Here is a 20,228-nt window from a genome sequence, read left to right as displayed (position 1 = left end):
GACTTAAAACTAGAGAATATGCCAGTCACAAGGTGTGATGGTACAGAATGGAATGAAAAGTCGAATCAAAGTCTGACTCACAGCAAATAATGCATTCTTCCCTAAAATAACATCTTAAACTGCAAAAAAATGAGCCTTGTTCAAACACTTTATAGGAAGCTCTCTGAAAGTAGTTTGTTGTACTTATTTAGTATTCTTTGTATACTATTAAACTACTAAAGAAATTTTTAGATACCAATGACCTGAAAAGTATTAATACCTTTTTTGGCATCTTCTAATTTTTGCAAAGCAAATCGAGCAGCACCTCGTCTGGCATAAGCTTTCGTATAACTTCTATTTAAAGCGATGGCCAAATTACAATCAGATTCTGCAACAGCAAATCTGTAATTAAAATGAATAAAAATCAATCAAAACTTTAAAATGTGTTTCTAAAATTCCTAAAAGTGGCATTTGATTCCAAATTAATAGCATGTTTATGACTTCCCTTTGTTTAAATAAGCCTACTAAACCCAGTCTCTCACTAGCTGCCAGTGGTTCAGACCTGTAATCCTAGCTAGTCAGGAGGCTGAGATCTGAGGATCACAGTTTGAACCCAGCCTGGACAGGAAAGTTGTGAGACTCTTATCTCCAATTAACTACCAAAAAAGCCAGAAGTGGAGCTGTGGTTCAAGTGGTAGAGTGTTAACCTAAAGCAAAAAGCTCAGAGACAGGGTCAATGCCCTGAGTTCAAGCCTCAGGACTAGCACAAAAAACAATAATAATAAAATAAAATAAAAGCAGTCTTTCGGGAACATTCCCTTTAATGCAACAAGAGGGCCCAGAACCATTGCCTTCTTTCAGAGTCATACTAGAGGTCCTCCTGAGTGCACTGCCAAAAGACAGAAATATAAGGTTAAAAAAAAGTAGAAGCAAAATTGACATTATTTTCAGATCATATGATGAGATCATCATAGAAAACTCAAAACAATATACCAACAGTGCTAAAAAATAATGAACGTTTTATCAAGGTGATTCCTTTCTTACAGACCAACAAAATCATCATTGATAGGACAGTCACATAAGACAGCATCTCAGAAAATTGTAAGACTATCTGCGAAGAACTTAAAGGACTTAAGTGAAGATAATTTCACATTCATTAATTATCTCCAAACTTATCTATAAGTCTAATGTTATTTTAATCAAAATCCCAATAGGATATTTGAAGGACTTTGAAGAGAAAGTGCTACAATGTATAATACTGAGCAAAAGTCCAAAAATACATTGGCCAGTCCTAAAGAATGAGGTAGAACATGCCCTATAGGATTATCAAGGCTTGCAACTCTAATACCACAGTAAGCAGGAATAGTATGGACTGGATGGGAAGTGTAAGGAACAGAAATGATCCATGCACACTCAATATACAACAACTGCAATGTGACAGGGTCCTGGGGAACACATAGCTATCCCAACAACAGGGATGCAAAAGTATGAATATGTATGTTGAACAACACGAAACTGGAACCCTACCTTCACTTATATAAAAAGATTCCAATGTGAAAAGTGAAACTTAACTTTTTTTTTGTCATTCATGGTGCCTGAACTCAGAGCCTGAGCTCTATCCCTGAGCTTTTTCACTCAAGGTTAATGCTCTACCACTTTGAGCCACAGCATCACTTCCAATTTTCTGGTGGTTAATTGGAGATAATAGTCTCATAGACTTTCCTGCCTGGGCTGGCTTTGAACCATGATCCTCAGATCTCAGTTGCCTGAGTAGCTAGGATTATAGGCCTGAGCCATCGGCACCCAGCAAGAATGATTTTTTTTTTTAAACAAACCAGGTTTAATTTTTAAGGGCTCATCTTCTAAAACTAAATAAAGAAATATATATATATATATATATATATATATATATATATATATATATATTTGCACACACACACACATATTTTTTTTTTTTTTGGTCGGTCATGGGGCCTGAATTCTGGGCCTGGGCACTGCCCCTCAGCTCTTCAGCTCAAAGCTAGCGCTCTACCACTTGAGCCACAGCACCACTTCCGGCTTTTTCTGCTTATGTGGTGCTGAGATATTGAGAATTTTTGTTCAGGAACATTTATTCTGTTTTATGGAAAGAAGTGTTACCTGATTCTAGAATTGACAACAGAGCCAATAAAAAAAAAAAAAAAAAAAACTGCAAAACAAAAAATAACCAAGTCTCTGTTCTTTATAGAACTTCAAGATAAAAGAAAAGAGAAGATACAAATTGGCAGTACGTAGTTTTCAGAGCTGTGTCAAAGTATCACTATCCAGAATAAAAGACTTTGTGTTTTTATTGTTCTGAAGGCAGAAAGGGTTTGCTTTTTTGGTTTTTGGTTTTTGAAACAAAGTCTCATTATCAAGGCTGCTCTTGAACTCTTAATCCTCCTGCCTCAGCCTCCCAAGTGCTGTCCAGATCAGAATAAAAATCAAGAGAAAACCAGTCTAACAGAAAAGTAGACAAAATGCAAATCAGGCTTTTCACAGAAAAAAAAAGTGTTGAATAAACATATAAAAGGATGCTTAATCTCATCCAGTTGAAAAAAATATGAAGACACAATGAACTACCATTTTACATCCATTAGATCAAAAACAATTACAAAGCCAAATTAAACCTGTGTTAATAAGGTTACTGAACAGGCGTTCTTAAACTATACAAAGTATACAACTACTTTTGTAAAAATAAGTCAGTCATGCTTTACCATCCAACAGTAAGAAATGTTCATAGCATCAATGTTTACAATAAAAACCAAGGTGGGCACCAGCAGTTTATATCTACAATCCTAGCTACTCAGAAGGCTGAGATCTGAGGACTATGATCAAAGCTTTTTGTAGTTTATCTTTCTGTTCATCATGGAATCTCCAAGGCCACACTTTTGCATGTGCTAATCAAACCTTCTTTGAGCCACACTCCAACCTACTATGACACACTTAAAACACTCAAAATTATTGAGGGATACACACAAATTAAATCTTTTTTATCAAGAGAAAAGAAAAATAACAATTCAAGATAGTAGTTAACAGAGTCAAATAGCAGTAATAACAAAATAATAGTAATACTCTAACTCTGAAGTTGGGAAGTGAATTTATTTCAAATTAATCTCTATAACTTACATATAAGGCACATATAATACAGATATCAAGGATTATATATGTAAATAATTCCCTAATTTTCAGTATATCATTTTTTTTCAGAGACCTCAAATGTTATTTAAATAAGACAAAATTCAGCAAGACAATTCATGGCTCCAAATCATTAAAACAATTATCTTCTTTCTTAATGTTTACTTTTAAAACATATGATAGGCCAGGTACTTGCATATGTTAAACATGTTAAAGAGTCGCCAGACGCTAGTGGCTCATGCCTGTAATCCTAGTTACTCAGGAGACTGAACTTTGAGGATAATGGTTTGAAGCCAGCTCAGGAAGGAAAGTCTGAGAGGCTCTTATGTCCAATTAGCTACCAGAAAACCAGCAAGTGGCACTGTGGATCAAAGTGGTAAAGCACTGTGTGAAAGAGCTTAGTGGGACAGCACCCAGGTCATGAGTTTTAGTCCCACAACCAAGAAAAAAGCAAAAACCAAAACCCAAAAAAAGTCACTATAACTTCAAAGTAAATACTGGACCATATCTTAAATTCATCATAATGAAAGAAGACAAGTGGTTTTTTCAAGAAACATAGGGAAATTCATTTCTAAAACCATACCAAATAATATTTTTTCTTCTATGGATTGACTAAAGAACTTCACTACCTGATTTTAAAGAAGACAGGCTAGGGCAACATGGTTTAAGCAAGAAAATATATTCAATGAGTTAAATAAAATTACTCAATAAAAGGGAGTAAGATATAGAATTTATAGAGCTGGGTGCTAGTGGCTCATATCAAGCTAGTCAGGAGGCTGAGATCTAAGGATCATGCGTTAAAGCCAGTCCAGGCACACTCTCTCCATTTAACCACACACACACACACACACACACACACACACACACACACACACACACACACACACACACACACACACACACACACACACACACACACACACACACACACACAAAAAAGTGAAGCTGTGGCTAGCCTTGTGTGCTACCCTTGAGCACAAAAAGCTCAGGGACAGTTCTTAGGTCCTAAATTCAAGCTCCAGAGCCAGCTCCAATTTTTTTTTTAAATACAATACATTTTAAGTCTCTTCCACACTTTTTACAAAAGAATTTTTGAAAACTGGTGTCCACATACACACAAGGCCATTCTCACACATTATAGAAAGTCCTTACTTTTTCAGCCTAAAGTATGCCGATGCTCTGTTTGTTGGCAGCATAGGATTATATGGGTCAGCATCCATGCCTTTGGTGTAACATTCAATTGCTTCATCATATTTCCCTTGTTTGAAGTACTTATTTCCCTGAAAGAAAACAGATGAGTTAAAGTGGTCTTTTTTGTTTTGTTTTTTGTTGTTGTTGTTTTTAAGTGCTACATAGTTACCATATAGGTACAACCCAAAAGCCCTGGCAGAAAAATGAATAAAATACCTAGTATTAGACTTTTATTGGCAATACCAACTCATAGAAATGTAACAAGAGAAAGGCAACTAGATGAATTCAATCTGAAGAGTCCCACCTTTTTGCAAAGCAAAATAACTTTTCTATAGAAATGAGCTTATCATCCAGAGAAATGCTGAGTACTCTAAAAGTAATCAAAGATGGTCTATGATAAATACATTTGCTGAGAATCACCCAGTAATTCAAGTTGCTTCAATCTACTACTAAAGCAACAGAAAAACTCCCGGGATAGCCCAGGCACTTGACATGACTAACAACTCATGCCACCAGTGAGAAGCCTCTCATTATTAATCTCATTTTATACCTGAGAAAACTGAAGCACAGGTAGCTAAAGAACTTGTCAGAGTTGAATGAGGTAGTTAATCTGGATCTAGAGTCCAGATTCCTAGTCACTGTGCTCTAACAAGAAAACAGCCAGTAACAGTTTCAAGTTTGAGTATCCTCTATTATGTAAGAAAAGTTTTAAAATTCACGCAATTTTCTATGTATTCTGCTTACCTTAAAGAAACTAAGTTAACCTAAAAATTACCTTTTCTTTCAGAGCAAGGGCCTTCTGTGAATCGACACGAATCCCATCTTCTTCTGATTCTGATTCCTGAGACATGGAATCATGAGTACTGTCTTCTTTATCCAGCTCATCAAGAATACTGTCCTAAAATATAAGCAAAAGAAATCTGCTCATAGCTGCATAACCAGTAAGAAAAAAATACTAGACTCAATAGAATTTATAGTGTTCAAGTCTGAGGACCAAAGGTCTGTAAAAGCAATCCAAATAACCTCTTAATGTTAAGATTATACACAGAGAAAAAAAGTGTTGTTATTTAGAAAACCAAGATGTAAACCTCTTAAACACTGAAATGGAACTCATAAAGTCAACAGATTTTAAAGATCACCACTAAGTCACAAACTAACAGTAATAAAAGTATTACCATTTGACATGAAATATAGCACTCTGTTGGCGGAGAAAGGGTTTTTGGAAGAAAACATACAAAAAATATTTTTCTTTTTCATTTTAAAGTAGAAACAACTCTAGAGCACAATTAACATCTGATTCTAACAACCCATGATGTAAGCAAGGATATTTTTATTCACTTGAAACTGGAACACTAGTTAGTTAACTTACTCAAAGTCATTCAGCAAGTAACTATAACTCAGCTGAGTCTCCCAAAGAAAAAGTTAATACATATTTACTTCATGATAACAGTTTCACAGATCCTATCAGGATTATTCAAAAGTATATTTTATCATCTATGATCAATGACTTCTAGTAAAATACTTATAATTTTTAACTTTCAATTGGTAGAATAGAAGCACATAATTATTGGGTAAAATGATATCTCAAAATATATAACAAAATGTAATGATCAAATCATGACAACTGGCATATGTTACCCTAGACATTAAAATTCACTAAAGCTAATATAGACACAAACGTTAATCATTATATAAATAAAATCCTGTTTGCAACTAGTATTACCTAATAAAAAACACATCTTTAATAAATTAAAAAACAAGCCAGGTGCTGGTGCCTTATGCTTATAATCCTAGCTACTCAAGAGGTTGAGATCTGAGGATCATGGTTCAAACCCAGCCCAGGCAGAAAAGTTTCATAGAGACTTTATCTCCAATTAAGTACCAGAAACCTGGAAGTGGAGCTGTGGCTCAAAGTAGAAGAGCACTAACCCTTGAACGAGAGAGCTCAGGGACAGTGCCCAGGCCTTGAGTTCAAGCCCCATGACCAACCAAAAAAAGAAAAGAAAAGAAAAAGAGAGTGAAAAAAAAAGAAAGCTAGAATAAGATGGGACAATTGGTTCCCTTTCACATGTTGATGAGACAAGTTTTTCCTTTATTCTTTTCTCTGGAAGAATGGTTCAAGTGGTAGAGTGCCAGCCTTGAGTAAAAAGTCAAGCAAGAAAGCCCAAGGCTCTGAGTTCAAGCCCTAGTTCCAGTACAAAAAATAAATTTCCTAGATAAACAACAAAATAGTACATTGTTAGATGAAAACAGGATCTTGTTTATATAATGATTAAACTCTAGGTCTAAATGAGCTTTATGGCATAGTGACTTAAGATATCATAGTATTATTTGGAGTGGTAGATGAGCCACTTACTGGAAAGATTACAGGAGAAAAAAAAACCTTGTATAGTTAAATATAAAGCCTGTGGGGCTGGGAAGGTAGCTCAGTGGTAGAGTGCTTGCCTCCCATACAGGAGACCCTGAGTTCGATTCCGCAGCACCACATAAGCAAAAAAAGCCAGAAGTGGCACTGTGGCTCAAGTGGTAGAGAACTAGCCTCGAGCTGAAGAGCTGAGGGACAGCGCCCAGGCCCAGAGTTCAGGCCCCATGACAGACCAAAAAAAAAAAAAAAAAGAGCCTTGTAATTAAATGTTTATTACACATTTACGCATGCGCGCGCACACACGCGCGCGCGCGCACACACACACGCACGCACACGCACGCGCACACACACACACACACACACACACACACACACACACACACACACACACACACACACACACACACACACACACACACACACACACACACACACACACACACACACACAGTCTGTAAGGGAAGATACAGAGCCAGGAGTGGGAGCACACATCTATAATTCCAGGGCTCATGAGGTAGAGATAGGAGGACTATGTGCTCAAACCCAGCTCCTGCTATGTCTTAAAAACAAAACCCAAACACAAAGCTCTGAGTTGAAACTCGAGGCAAAGAAAAGGAAAAAAGAGAGACAAGACACAGGACATAAGAACCCTAGTATTTTTCTTTAATTCATGACTATTAGCTAAATCCAAGAATTTCATTCCAGTATTAAGAAGCACATGACACTATTAGCTTACCACATCAAGTTTTGCCCATGCCTCATAGTCGTAAGATTTTATCCTGTTTTTTGTGTTTTCTTGTTTGGTTTTCTTGGAAGACTCTTTAGCTTTACTTTTCTTCTTTTTCCTAAAATTCCCATTTCGAATAGGAGGTAAATTCTAGGCAGAGAGAAAAAAAAGATTGAATACTGTGTTGTTGTTGTTTTTAAATAATTAACAATGTTAAGAACTGTTGCCAATTGAATTTGAAAGTGACTCAAAGAATCAATTTATCAGCTTCACCAGCAATGGGTGCTGGTGTCTCATGCCTGTGATCCTAGTTACTAAGAAGGCTGAAATTTGAAGATCTTGGCTCAAAGCAAGCTCAGGCAGAAAAGTCTGTGGAACTCTTATCTCTTATTAGTCAGCAAAAAGCAAAAGTGGAGCTGTGGCTCAAGTGGTTGAGTGCCAGCCTTGAGTTAAAAAGCTAAGGGACAGCCCCCAGCCCTCAAGTTCAAACCCAAGACCAACACCAAAAAAAAAAAAAAAAAAAAAAAAAAGTAATTATGCTTGAAAAGTTTCATTCCTTTATTTAGGTTGGATACTATCCATGCACAAAAAAAAAAATATCACCTGGAAATCTGAATTATCCTTTTAATTTACAATCCTAAATTCAAACTTCAAAAGCAACTTAAATCTTTAGTTAGAACAATGAACAAGCAGTATTTCAAAGGCAAACTGAAGTGTTCCCACATCACTACATACAATACTAAAAAAAGTTAATGAAAGTGAACTATGTAATTCATGAGTGGAGATGGGAGGAAGGGAGGGAATGGGAGAGAATGGGGGAACAGATGATGTATGTATACCTGATGTATGTAAAGCTAACCCCACTGTATATCACCTCTAAAACAACAAACTTAAAAGAACAAAAAAAACCAAAAACTTTAGCCATATTTAAATATCCTGACTTATGAAAAACATTTATGCCAATACTGTTATGTTATATATCCTTAAATACATAACACACATATGTATACACACATCCTTTGGTATTTTATAATGCTAAGACTTAAAATGTTTTACTATACTGAATGGAGTTACTACAAATTCTGCATATTTAAAAGATGTACAATTTCTAAAACTGTTAACAGTGAAGTAAAATCATTTCAATTTTAGTATTTTCACAAAACATTTTAAAAAGCTATGCTCTGGGCACAGCTATAATCCTAGCTACTCGTGAGGGTGAAATCTGAGGATCAATGCCAGCAAAGCACCAAAAAAAAAGTTGAAAGTGGAGCTATCAGTCATTTGGTAGAGAAAAACAGCAGCCGAGATAGTGGTGGGCCCTAAGTTCAATCCCCAGGACTGGCCTAAACAAATAAAAAATAAATAAAGTCAGGCTTTGTTGTAAAATAAGACAGTTTTGCTGTATCTAAATTAGGATTTCTCAATTTACCTCTTCAGGAACACCACTCTGCCTTCTTAATTCCATGTCCTTTTGTTTAATGTCTTTTTCCCAGTGTTCTAAATCCCTCATAAAGTCTTGTAATTCTTCTGCATTTTGTTTCACTTGTAGTTGTAATTCAATTGCTTTATTTGAAGTCATTATTGCCTTCAAAGTTTTGGTCAATCCTTGATAAGAAATAAATGAGATAACAGTTGTTCCTCAACTTACAATGGTGTGGCAGCCCCCTCAACCCCTTGCAAATTGAAGACAGTTAAATAAAAAATGAACTTTATGGGCTAGAGTTATGGCTCATGGAGTGGAGTATCTGCGTGGCAAGCACAAGACCCTTTGTTCACATCTTAGTACAAGACCCTATGTTCACATCTTAGTACTATCAAACAAACAAAAAACCAAAACACTTCTGCAGGCATGGTGGCAGCAGAAGTAGGATCGCCACTGAAGATCAGTCTGGAATACACAGCAGACCCTGTCTCAAAAACAAGCATTTAATACACCTGCCAATCACAGCCTAAAAAGACACTACATAGAATATAAATTGTTTCCTCTTGTGATACATGGTAGAAAAGACTTGCTGCTCATGGTCACTGCCCAGCATTATGAGACTTTTATACCACATAATATCCACCCAGAAAATGACCAAAATTCAAAGGAGTTTCCATTGAATGCATATTTCTTTCTCACCACCAGAAAGGAGATCATTAAGTCAGGGACAGACTGTCTACATTTGGTTTATTTTTCTGAAACTTACTTAACAACTTGTATCACTTTATAAAGGGCCAAAATATATGGACAGGAGACTATGTTGATGCTAAACAAAGTATCAATGTAATATTTTTAAATGAGTAATTTGCTAACTAACAAATCTGATCTCCTCAAAAGCCAGTATGAAAGGCAAGGTGTGGGGGGGATTACAGAAATTAGGTAGTAATGGCAGACTGGCTGCTTGTTTTCTAGTTTGTAAGTATATTCCAACTTCCTTTTTTCTTTCTTTTTTCTTTTTTGGTGCTGATATTGGGGCTTGAACAAAGAGCCTGTCTCTTGGCTTTTTTTTTTGCCCAAGACTGGCACTCTACCATTTGAGCCACAGCTCCATTTTCACCTCTTACGTGGTTACCTGGAGATAAGAGTCTCACAGACTTTCCTGCCTGACCTTCAAACTGCAATATTCAGATCTCAGCCTCCTAAGAGGCTAAGATGACAGGTGTGAGCCACTAGTACTCAGTCCAATTCCTTTCTTTACTCCTCTTTTTCTACCACATATTGAACTTGTACTTGACAGACACCATGGCAAAAATTTTATAGAGGCAAAAACAAAAAAGACAAGACCTCCTGTCTACTGTGATGAAAACAAGATTAAGTACTTAGTGATAGAGAACTATGTCAAATCAGATTTCTCAACCTTGGGACTATGGACATTTGAGCTGGAAGATTCCTCGTGTTAGCAACAGCCTTATTATCCTCTATAGGCTAATGGCTAGTACCATCCCTTTGCACTAGATGTTGTGATAAACCAAACTGTTCACAGGGCCAGATGGCCCATGAAAGGCAAAGTAGCCACATTGAGCCCTATAGATACTGACCACAAAGGAGAGGTATAAATCAGGTGGTAGGTGACAGGGTTAAGGAAGGAGCTCCCTGAAGTACTGAAATTTCAGCCAGGTTTTAACAAGGCCCAGACAAACTGGGTGTTAGTGGCTCATGCCTGGACTCCTAGCTAGTCAGGAGGCTGAGATCTGAGGATCACAAAGTTCAAAGCCAGTCTCAGCAGGAAACTTTGCTCAGCAGGAGACTCTCATCTCCATGTAACCACCAGAAAACAGGAAGTGGTACTGTGGCTCAAAGTGGTAGAGCATTATCCTGGAGCAAAAATTCAGGGACAGCACCCCACACCCAATTTCCAAAAAAAGAGGCCAAACAAATGACTTACAGAAGCAGAATGGGAAACTATGAGGGAGAAGAAAGAGGGAAGGTAGATATGGGACCAACTTTGAAATGTCAGGCCCTGAGTTCTGATCTATATTCTAATGTGAAGATCTTGAAAATGGTAAAATAAAAAAGATGTGATGCTTGACCAGATTGAAAATTCTAGGTGTAAAGAAAATTCTAGGTGTAGCCAGGCTCCGGTGGCTCACTCCTGTAATCCTAGCAACTCAGGAGGCTGAGATCTGAGGATCGAGGTTCAAAGCCAGCCTGGGCAGGAAAGTCTGTGAAACTCTTTTTTTGTCCGGTCGTGGGGCCTGAACTCTGGGCCTGGGCATTATCCCTCAGCTCTTCAGCTCAAGGCTAGCACTCTACCACTTCAGCCACAGCGTCACTTCTGGCTTTTTTCTTTTTGCTTATGTGGTGTTGAGGAATCGAACCCAGGGCCTCATGCATGCAAGGCAAGCGCTCTACCACTGAGCCACCTTCCCAGCCCTCTGTGAAACTCTTATCTCCAATAAACCACCAGAAAACCAGAACTGGCGCTGTAGCTCAAGTGGTAGAGAGCTAGCTTTGAGCTGAAGAGCTGAGGGACAGCACCCAGGCCCAGAGTTCGAGTCCCACGACTGACAAAGAAAAAAAAAAGAAAGACTCAAGTGATGTCCTAGATTTCTGTCTTGGGAGCCTGGTAAGATTGGTAATACTGGGCTGGGAAGGTAGCTCAGTGGTAGAGTGCTTGCCTTGTAGGCATAAGGCCCTGGGTTCCTTTCCTCAGCACCACATAACGAGAAAAAAGCCAGAAGTGGCACTGTGGCTCAAATGGTAGAGCTCTAACCTTGAGCTGAAGAGCTGAGGGACAGTGCTCAGGCTCAGAGTTCAAGGCCTACAACCAACAAAAAAAAAGGGGGGGGGGCTGGGAAGGTGGCTCAGTGGTAGAGCGCTTGCCTTGCATGCATGAGGCCCTGAGTTTGATTCCTCAGCACCACATAAGCAAAAAGAAAAAAGCTGGAAGTGGCTCTGTGGCTCAAGTGGTAGAGCGCTAGCCTTGAGCTGAAGAGCTGAGGGACAGGACCCAGGCCCAGAGTTCAGGCCCCAGGACCGGACCAAAAAAAAAAAAGATTGGTAATACCATTTTGATTCAGAAGATGCAACTTATAAAGGAAAAGAGGTTTCAGTTAGAGGGGTGACAAATAGAAAGCAGGATTAATTCAGTTGGCAGAATCTGAGTACTTAAGGAACACACCAGGGGGAGATACCTAGAAGGTAGCTCTAAAGGACTAAGGATAAATGAGTGTCACCAGCATAAAGATAGAAGCTAGAGTCATGATTTGAACATGCTTAGCCTCAATAATGACTGGGGGTTTGGAAGAGCCTGAAAAACATTAATATTTAAGGAACAGGAAAACAGGCCACCATCAGAAAACCTAGGCAGCAGCACATAAGAGCTAGGAGGAAACTAAAGAGTATGTTCAAGGAAGACCAGAGGCAATATGTTTTATCAAAACGGGACAGATTAGCAGTGCCAACATGAAGGGCATGGGTAGGTAAAGAAAACACATTGTAGCCAAGCACTGGCCTGTAATCCTAGTTACTCAGGAGGCTGAGATCTGAGGATTGTTTGAAGCCAGCCCAGGGGGGAATGTCTGTGAGACTCTTATCTCTCTCCAATTAACCACCAAAAAGCCAGAAGTGGGGTTGGCTCAAGTGGTACGGTACTAGGTTTAGAGGAAGGGGGGGGGGGGGGCGCTTGAGATAGCACCTAGGCCCTGAATTCAAACCCCAGGCCTGGCATAATTTTTTTTTTTTTTTAAAGCACACCGCATTTAGCTGTATAAAGATGATTCAAACCTGGTGCCAGCGGCATTCGCCTGTAATCCTAGCTCCTCGAGGAGCTGAGAACTGAGGATCTGGGTCCCAAGCCAGCCCGGGGTAGACCAATCCGACACTCGTATCTCCAGTTAACCAAGATTATTATTCACTGCTGCCTGGCCGCTGGTGGCTCAGACCTAACATCTTAGGTACTCAGGAGGCTCAGATCCGGAGGGTCGGGGTTCAAAGCCAACCCGGTGGGCATTCAGCTCGATTTCATCCCCCCCCCCCCCCGCCCCACCCCACGAGAAAAATCAGCAGAGACCTAGGATGGACTCGTGTGCCTCGATCCGTGGTCAGACTAGCTCATCAAGAGGAGTGGAGGTTCCAACCCCAGGTCTCCCCCCCCACACACACACACCGGCTACCAGACACACGGGGTGCTCGGGGGAGGGGGCAACATCAGGGTCACATCCGGAGACCTAGGAGAACTTGGGGCCCGCGGAGGCGCAGAGGGGGGCGGGCCCCTCGCGGTGCTGGGGGGGGTGGGACGGAGGCTCCGCCGTCACGACCCCCCTCCTCAGGGGGTGGGGGACGCCCCCTCCTCACCCCCCCCACCTACCCCTCCCCACATCCCCACCTCAGGCCAGGCCCAAGGTCTCGGCCCGGGGGCGCGCGCCGACTCCTCCCCAGGGATGCGCTCCAGGGACGCCGCTACCCAGGACACCGAGCCTGCGCAGTCCGCCCCAGTCCTCTCCGCCTCACCCTGACCCTCGGTGCGACCTCCCCCCTCCTCTTCCCGCTAGGAGACCCCCCCTCCCCCAAAAATGGGCCCCTGCAGCGGGTGACAACGGCAGCGTCCACCCACCTGCCCCGGGCCGGCGCTGTCTTCCCCGCTCAGCGCCTCAGAGCCGCGGCGACTCACGCCGGCCCTTCCCACAAGGCCCTGCGCGCCGCGCGCCCCGCCCCCGGGAGCCTGACCGGAGCATGCGCAGAAGGTCAGGCTGGGGGAGGCCTGCTGCTCTGGTTGGCTACAGCTGGAGGGGGCGGGGCTGAGAGTGTCAAAAGCGAAATCGGAGGCTGGGTCGGCTTCAGTGTCACTCAGCCGAACACCCCCCCCCCCCCCCCAAACTGAAGTCACCCCGAGCTAGTAGGAGCCGCCCGGCAATAAACCTGGGGGTATTTGCTTGAATTCTCAGCACTTTTGTCCTTACTACTTGTATTGCTTTTGTCTTGATAAATGATCATTGTATCAGAAGGACGCTGTTTCTCTATGATCTGGACCATGTTGTGGGCTGTCTTTTTTTCCCCTCTGTAACTACTTGTCTGTCTGCCTTCCCTGCAGCGTATGTATCTCTGAATCTAATGTGTGTCAGTATTAAGATCTGATGTGTGTGTGTATACCTGGGCTTGAACTCAGGGCTCTTCGCTCTCATTTGTTGTCCCCCCCCCCCCAAGCTGGCTGTCTTTTTACCACTTGAGCCATACTTCTACACTTCCCGTCCAGCATTTTGCTAGTTAATTCGATATACGAACCTCAAAGACATTTCTACCCAGGCTAGCTTCGAACCCCATCCTTCAGATTCCAGCCTCCTGAGTAGCTAAAATTATAGGCATGGACCACCAGTGTCTAGCTCCAAGGACTTATTTTGGCTTATCTAAAAGAAAAAATGAATATGAAGCTTTTAACACTTTAGGCTTCCACTTTCTTTGTGAGCAACACGTTCATTACCCTAACAACTGTAAAATAAATCGAATATAACTTTACAGTCCACAAACACAAACAGCCAAATTTCAAATTAGATCAATTTTATAATCTCAAATATTATCCCCAACACTGAGATCAATGATTCCCAAGCTTGAATGAAGTTTGGGGTCAGGGAGGGTGATAGATGTAAGTATGTACATAATTACAAACAAGCCGATTTGTGAATCGTGTCTTAGATGTTCTGATTTAATTAGTCTGAAGTGCAGCCTCAGTATCAATTTTTTTAATTTTTACTTTTTAGTATTTATTTTTTAATGATAGGCTGGAAACCACCAACCCAGGAGCTGGTCCATGAAAAGTCACCTCAAGAGTGCTCTGTCACAAAGTCATGTCATTACTTCCTCTACCCCAAATGAATTTTAAGGTCCTAGTAATCAAATCCTTAAGTGCATCACCAAAATATTTATTAATGAAATATTTTTGTTAGTGTTATGGGGAAATCAAACTGCTTTTAAGAGATCCTAATGTAGTTTAAAATTAATAATAGATGAGTTTAAAACAATATTGATTTATTGATGGTCTTATAATTGTCTATAATTGATGGCATATAATTGGTCTATAATTGTTTTTATTAATATTAGCAGAGCTGACTGATATGAGCTAAAACAGGGTCAATTGTTCATAGACCTAGAGAGAGTAAAATCTCCCCACTCTCTTTCCTCTATTTTTCTCCCCTCCCCATATATTATCAGAAGATAACAGTGAATATAGGACCAAAGAGCAAAAAAGAGTTAAATAAATGTTTTAACAGCCACTTCTATCTAATCCGGGGGCTCTGATTTTCCCTGTTAAGACAATCTTCTTCCTTGTGAGCTGAAATGCAGCCATCTTCTCTGCTAGAGACCTCTACACATCTATGGGCAAGTGTCATAAAATAGGCTTCAATAAAGTGAGTACATCATGCCTTTCTTAGATGTCTGTTTTATTCACTTCTTAATTTTTACCAAAAATAAACTCCAATTCTCTCCTTTGAACTCATTGTTAATATCTGTATAGTGATTTTCAAGGACACAGTCTTTTTGTGGTTTATATGCTGACATTGTAATCATTAGAGGGAACAAATATGAGTATCTGTTGCAAGAGTAAATTGATACAATGAATCATTGTGAAAGCTGTTGATTTCATGTCTAAACAACCATGGAGTTCTTTCCCTGCAGTTAAGTATAAAATGTTCTGGCAGTTAATAGGAATCTCAGCAAAGTTAGTAAGTATCTTTAGGATGAAAATTTACTTCCTTTTACACAGATACTGTGTTCTAGTACAGATACTATAACAGAGATATGTGACAGAAAGCCCAAGGTAAAAGCTTAAACATGAAAAAGTATTTCTATCCTGTGTATGTCTAAACATAAACAATCCAGAACAATCCTAATATGAGGCTCTGGGGACTACTACTGTTTGACCATCTCCAGCAATGATTTCATTCATGGTACAATATAGACACTCAAGCTCCAGCAGCAATTGTGTCTGAAATTAAGTCAGCAAGGAAGAGAAAGAGAGGAAACAATGGTACTTCAGGTCCCTTTAGAATGCTTTATTTTGAGGTTAGAGAATGTTAGCCAATGATTGAAAGCATTAGGTACCAAATTCAAGTCCTGGTCTCAGACCAAAAAAAATATTTTTCCATCTTATTTACCATTGGCTTGGATTTAGGCACATGATCATTCATCATGACAAAGGAAGTTGGGGCTTTTTATTCTTGGCAGTCATGTACCTATCTAAAAACAGAATACAATGAATTAAGGAAGGAAATGAGGAGAGTAAATATCAAGGAGCAACAGCAGCCTCTGTCTTAGGCCTTAAATACTCTCGAGTTCTAGAGGGATGGTTAGTTTGATTGATTGATTGGGACAAGTCTCATTATGTAGCCCACACTGGTCTCAAACTCTCAATCCTCCTCCTTCCACCACAAGAGTGTGGGAATTGCAGGCCTATGGCACCATGCCCAGTGTAAGCATTAAGTATTCTTTTAAAACAAACTAAAAGCCCAATATATTGGCAAAGCCTAAAATTCCAGCACTCCTGAGGCTGAGGATTGTGAGTTTGAAACCAGCTGGGGATACATAGCAAGGCCCTGCCCCCCACCACACACACACACAAAAAAACACATAATAACCCAGATGCTGGTGGCTCACACCTGTAATCATAGCTATTCAAGGAGGCTGAGACCTGAGGATCTCAGTTCAAAGCAAGCTCAGGCAGACAAATCTGAAAAATTCTTATCTCCAGTTAATCAGCAAAAAGCCAAAAGTGGAACTGTGGCTCACATAGTAGAGCCCCAGTTTGATTTTTTTTAAGTGAGTTCTGGGAGCCCTTGGTTCGTTGTAATCCTAGTTAATTAGGAGGATCTGAGGATTATGGTTTGAAGCCAGTCCTGGCAGAAAGTCTGTGAGACCCTTATTTCCAATTAGTGACAGAAAAAGCTGGAAGTGGAGCTTTGGCTCATGGTAGAATACCAGCCTTGAGGAAAAGGAGCTCAGGGAGGGCACCTAGGCCCTGAGTTCAAGCCTCAAGTCCAGCAAAAATAAATAAATAAAAAAGACAATCAAGAATACGAAGTCCTGAGTTCTAGCTCTAGTACCAACACACAGACACACAGAAACAGACACAGGCACACACACACACACACACACACACACACACACACAACCCCACACATACAGCACAATACATGAACAGCTAGATATCAAAATCCAAGCTCAGGACTGGGAAGGTGGCTCAGTGGTAGAGTGCTTGCCTTGCATGCACGAGGCCCTGGGTTCCATTCCTCAGCACCACATAAGCAAAAAAAAAAAAAAGAAGCCGGAAGTGGCGCTGTGGCTCAAGTGGTAGAGCACTAGCCTTGAGCTGAAGAGTTAGGGACAGTGCCCAGACCCAGAGTTCAGGCCCCACGACAGGACCAAAAATAAATAAATAAATAAATAAATAAAATAAAATAAATCCAAGCTCACTACAGCAAGCAAGAAAAGGGTAGAATTTTGTAAATCTGATTTTATTACTTACTAAGAACATAACTTGATCTGAGTGAGTCTCAGATATCTAAATCAAATTTAAATAAAGGTAATCATACCAACTACATGAGAAATGGTAAGAATATATCAAATATCCTGCAAAGCTGAAGCCATAGTGACTCTCCTCTCCTATATCTAGCTCTATCTTCCACTTGTCCACCAGAAGGCTTCAGAAGAGTTCTGTCAGAAGCACAAGTCCTGGGCATCATTAGATAATGGTTAAGTCTGCTCACAGGGAAAGTGAATTGCTTCCTTCTACAAAATGAAATCTATAAGCTAGTGGCTCAGGCCTGTAATCCGGGCTACTCAAGAGGCTGAGATATAAGGGTCACATTTTGAAGCCAACCTGGGGAAGAAAAGTCCATAAGACTCTTACCTCCAATGAACCACCAAAAATGGAAATGGAAGTGTGGCTCTGTAGTAGAATGCTAGCCTTGAGCAAATAAGCTAAGGGACAGCACCCAGTCCCTGAGTTCAAACCCCAGTATCAGAAAAATAAAAATAAATAAATCTACATAGTATGTGAGACAAATAAAGATGATGAAAGCAGCTATCATAGTATCTACATTGATTATCCCACAGTGGTATTATTGTCCCCATCTTCCTGATGAGGATGCTGATCTGAATCAGTAATTTTCCCTATCAGTCAGCCACCCTTGCTAGACCCTTGGGGAATCTGACCTCAGAGTCTGAACCTTGATCCTTATATCCAAGTGATACTCTGTGGTTTTGTTGTTGTTTTTGGTGCCAGTCCAAGGGCTTGAACTCAGGGCCTAGGCACCGTCCCTGAGCTTTTGTGCTCAAAGCTAGCACTCTACCACTTGGGTTATAGTTCTACTTCCAGATTTGGGGTGGTTCATTGGAGATAAGAGTTTTGTGGACTTTCCTGCCTGGGCTGGATTCAAACTGTGATCCTCAGATCTCAGCCTCTTGAGTAGCTAGGATTTCAGGCATTGAGCCCCCTGTGTCCAGCGGGCCTCCTATCTATCCTACTGGATTGGGAATACCTCTGAGAAAGAGCAGGACAAGGCCCTACTTCATTCCTCTGTACTCTTTTTTTTTCTAATTAAATATTTTAATTTTTATTATAAAGGTGATATTCTGAGAGGTTACAGTTATATAAGTCAGGACAATTCCACCCCTTCCTTCGCTCTCTCCCAGTTTTCCCTCCTATCCCTGCTCACAGGTTGTATAGTTCATTTTTTTTCAGGTCCTGGGGCTTGAATTCAGGGCCTAGGCACTGTCCTTGAGCTTCTTTTGCTCAAAGCTAGGGCTCTACCCCTGGAGCCACAGTGCCACTTCCAGCTTTTTCTGTTTATGTGGTACTGAGGAATTGAACCCAGGGCTTCATGCATGCTAGGCAAGCACTCTACCACTAAGCCACATGCCCAGCCTGTATAGTTCATTTTCAATGTAGTGCCTAGTGAGTGTGAGTACCACTGCTGCATTTGTGCACCCTTTGTCCCTTCATTTCTCCTCCCAAAGACAGATCAACAAAAGAGAAAAACAAACAAAAATAACCCTCTTGGTCCCATTTCCTGCAGTTCATCTTGATAAGTATTATACTATATGACCAGAGGTACCCTCCTCTGTACTCTGCAACTTGCCCATTCTCACACTGCGCTTGGCAGCTTGCGAGCATGGTGGCCCAAATGGTCTGTGCATAGGTGAGAAGTCAGTTTCCTTTCACCATCGTCTCCTCCCTCTGTTTGGTCAACCTGTGCTAGGCACAATAGCTGCACCCAGGGGCTCTTTCTGCTCCTCATGGGTGTGACTAAGGAGACTGTTTCACAGGATGGGGGCCACCCAATCTCTATTCGTTTCCCCATAAATCTCCACTGCTCTTTCCAGGCCTCACGGTGACAGGCATACACAGAATTCTCTCCCTGTCTCTGTAGAGAAATTTGGTGACTCATTTGGGGACCTTACCCAGATACTACAAAATCTCCAAGCCATTCTGAAAAAGCTTCCAACCCTACTCCAGGGCCAAGGCAGAGACACCACCTGTCAGAAAGAAGAGACACATTTGCAGGGTTTTCAGGTAACTTTAATTGGAAACATGACCTCCATGATGCAAGCCTGGCTCTGTGGGGGAGCCCCTGGCCTCCGAATGCAGCACGGAGGGTGAGTTAGGGATCTCTGACCTCCCTAGCATTATTCAAACTATGAATCTGAATAAGCCTTCATATAACTGTGGATGACATCAAACTAGAAATTCCTTTCTCCTCAATACCAAATCTTCCTCATATAAGATTTTTTTTCTCCAAATACAAACAAAACTATTTGGAATCAAAACACAAATTTGTGAGTGTACCAAACGTCTCTCTCTCTCTCTCTCTCTCTCTCTCTCTCTATATATATATATATATATATATATATACACACACACACACACACACACACACACACACACACATATACACACACACACACACACACACACACACACACACACATATATATGTATATATATACACATATGTGTGTGTGTGTGTATGGCACATATATAAGCAGATAGTGAGTTGGTTATAAAAGCACTCAAGCTTAGCTGGGTGCCAGGCATTCATGGGCACCCATCTCTATAATCATAGCTACTCAGAAGGCTGAGATCTGAGGACTAGATCACAGTTTGAAGCCAGCCTAGGGGAACACATTCATGAGATTTCATCTCCAATTAGCCAGCAAAAAAAACCCCAAAAACCAGAAGTTGAAGTATGGCTCAAGTATGATGGTAGAGCATCAGCCTTGAGTGAAAAAGCTGAGTGAGCATGTGAGGGCCTGAGATCAAGCCCCAGGACCAGCACACACACACACACACACACACACACACACACACACACACACACACACACACACACACT

The 20,228-nt window shown here is 40.8% G+C and overlaps 1 protein-coding gene across 3 annotated transcripts in view; it reads right to left on the bottom strand.

Annotated features, from left to right (window-relative positions):
* Positions 1–13,534, bottom strand: part of Rpap3 (RNA polymerase II associated protein 3) — a 29,757-nt gene extending 16,223 nt beyond the window's left edge. For all 3 annotated transcript variants that reach the window (XM_042677702.1, XM_042677703.1, XM_042677704.1), the window contains exons 1-6: positions 13,457–13,534; positions 8,848–9,023; positions 7,428–7,568; positions 5,102–5,224; positions 4,288–4,415; positions 260–381 (exon numbers count right to left, since the gene is read on the bottom strand). In XM_042677702.1, the coding sequence (XP_042533636.1) occupies positions 260–381; positions 4,288–4,415; positions 5,102–5,224; positions 7,428–7,568; positions 8,848–8,997 (664 nt within the window). In that variant the 5' untranslated portion in view covers positions 8,998–9,023; positions 13,457–13,534. The remainder of the gene's footprint in view (positions 1–259; positions 382–4,287; positions 4,416–5,101; positions 5,225–7,427; positions 7,569–8,847; positions 9,024–13,456) is intronic.
* Positions 13,535–20,228: the final 6,694 nt, after the last annotated feature.

Source organism: Dipodomys spectabilis, unplaced genomic scaffold, assembly GCF_019054845.1.
Source record: "Dipodomys spectabilis isolate Male_0828 unplaced genomic scaffold, ASM1905484v1 ptg000039l, whole genome shotgun sequence".
NCBI classification, from domain to species: domain Eukaryota; kingdom Metazoa; phylum Chordata; class Mammalia; order Rodentia; family Heteromyidae; genus Dipodomys; species Dipodomys spectabilis.
Note: the sequence above shows the minus strand (reverse complement) of the source record. Positions and strands in the feature narration are given on the sequence as shown.